Source organism: Calonectris borealis, unplaced genomic scaffold, assembly GCF_964195595.1.
Source record: "Calonectris borealis unplaced genomic scaffold, bCalBor7.hap1.2 HAP1_SCAFFOLD_66, whole genome shotgun sequence".
NCBI lineage: Eukaryota > Metazoa > Chordata > Aves > Procellariiformes > Procellariidae > Calonectris > Calonectris borealis.
This window is the reverse complement of record NW_027441471.1, coordinates 32,561-34,132: the sequence shown is the minus strand read 5'-3', so window position 1 is coordinate 34,132 and position 1,572 is coordinate 32,561. Positions and strand designations below refer to the sequence as shown.

The 1,572-nt window shown below is 52.1% G+C and overlaps 1 protein-coding gene across 1 annotated transcript; it reads left to right on the top strand.

The window, feature by feature from the left end:
• The first annotated feature begins 273 nt into the window (after positions 1–273).
• LOC142076592 (olfactory receptor 14J1-like) lies at positions 274–1,229 on the top strand. Its single transcript, XM_075138885.1, has one exon. It carries the CDS (start codon positions 294–296, stop codon positions 1,227–1,229), a length of 936 nt encoding a protein of 311 aa, XP_074994986.1. The 5' UTR covers positions 274–293.
• The last annotated feature ends 343 nt before the right edge of the window (positions 1,230–1,572 follow it).

The following is a 1,572-nucleotide window of genomic DNA, read 5'->3' as shown; positions in this document are numbered from 1 at the left end:
TCCAACTCAAGTACATGCGAGCGCAGGGCAGCTGGGAACAAGACTGATAGATAAACTAGCTCCCCTCAGCCTGCAGTGAGTGACAGTGAACCCTTTTGCCACGCTGGTCTCACGATAGAAGTGCTGAGGATTTCTACCTTTGAAGAAGATTCCCCAGGTAGGACAGGAGTATCTAAAAGAAAATAAAGAAAATGAAAAAAATAAAAGATTTTAGTTTTCTTCCTTGAAAAATCTGTCCTAACTTCTCACTGCCTTTTCCTTCTTCAACAGTTCCTCATGCCCAGAGGGACCAAATGTCCAACAGCAGCTCCATCTCCCATTTCCTCCTCCTGGCCTTCGCAGACACGCGGGAGCTGCAGCTCTTGCACTTCTGGCTCTTCCTGGGCATCTACCTGGCTGCCCTGCTGGGCAACGGCCTCATCATCATCGCCATAGCCTGTGACCACCGCCTCCACACCCCCATGTACTTCTTCCTCCTCAACCTCTCCATCCTCGACCTGGGCTGCATCTCCACCACTGTTCCCAAATCCATGGCCAATTCCCTCTGGGACACCAGGGCCATCTCCTATGCAGGATGTGCTCTACAGGTCTTTTTCTTCCTCTTCTTGATCACAGCAGAGTATTCTCTCCTCACCGTCATGGCCTATGACCGCTATGTTGCCATCTGCCAACCCCTGCACTACGGGACCCTCCTGGGCAGCAGAGCTTGTGTCCACATGGCAGCAGCTGCCTGGGCCAGTGGGTTTCTCAATGCTGTCCTGCACACGGCCAATACATTTTCCATACCCCTCTGCCAAGGCAATGCTGTGGACCAGTTCTTCTGTGAAGTACCTCAGATCCTCAAGCTCTCCTGCTCATGTTCCTCCCTCAGGGAAGTTGCGGTCCTTGTCACCAACTTCGTCCTTGCTCTTGGGTGTTTTGTATTCATCGTGCTGTCCTATGTGCAGATCTTCAGGGCTGTGCTGAGGATCCCCTCTGAGCAGGGACGGCACAAAGCCTTCTCCACGTGCCTCCCTCACCTGGCCGTGGTCTCCCTGTATGTCAGCAATGGTATGTTTGCCTACCTGAAGCCCCCCTCTATCTCCTCCCCATTCCTGGATCTCGTGGTGGCTGTTGTGTATTCGGTTCTGCCTCCAACAGTGAACCCCCTCATCTACAGCATGAGGAACCAGGAGCTCAAGGATGCCCTGAGGAAATGGATTCAATGGGTTCACCTTCAGCAACTGTAAGCTGCCCATCTCTTCTCACTGGTTAATTCTAGTTTCTCCCATGATGATCGTGTTCATAGAGGCATATTTGTATTCATCCCAGATCTCCAGAAGCATGGCCTGGCTGTGCTTACCTTTGGTAAATATGTCATCACTGTGTCAGAGCCGGCTTCCTGAGGAGCATCTCTATAATAAATGGTATCTCCCCATGGCAGCTCCTGAAGGCTGGGCTCTTCTTTTTGCTGAAGTCAGGACTAGGTGCCAGGAACTGCACTCACCATGGCCTGTTGCTGAACTTGTTCTCAGTGGGCTCACGGGGAGAAGGCATTGGGAGACATTTTGGGGAGTGAGGGCTGGACTCAGC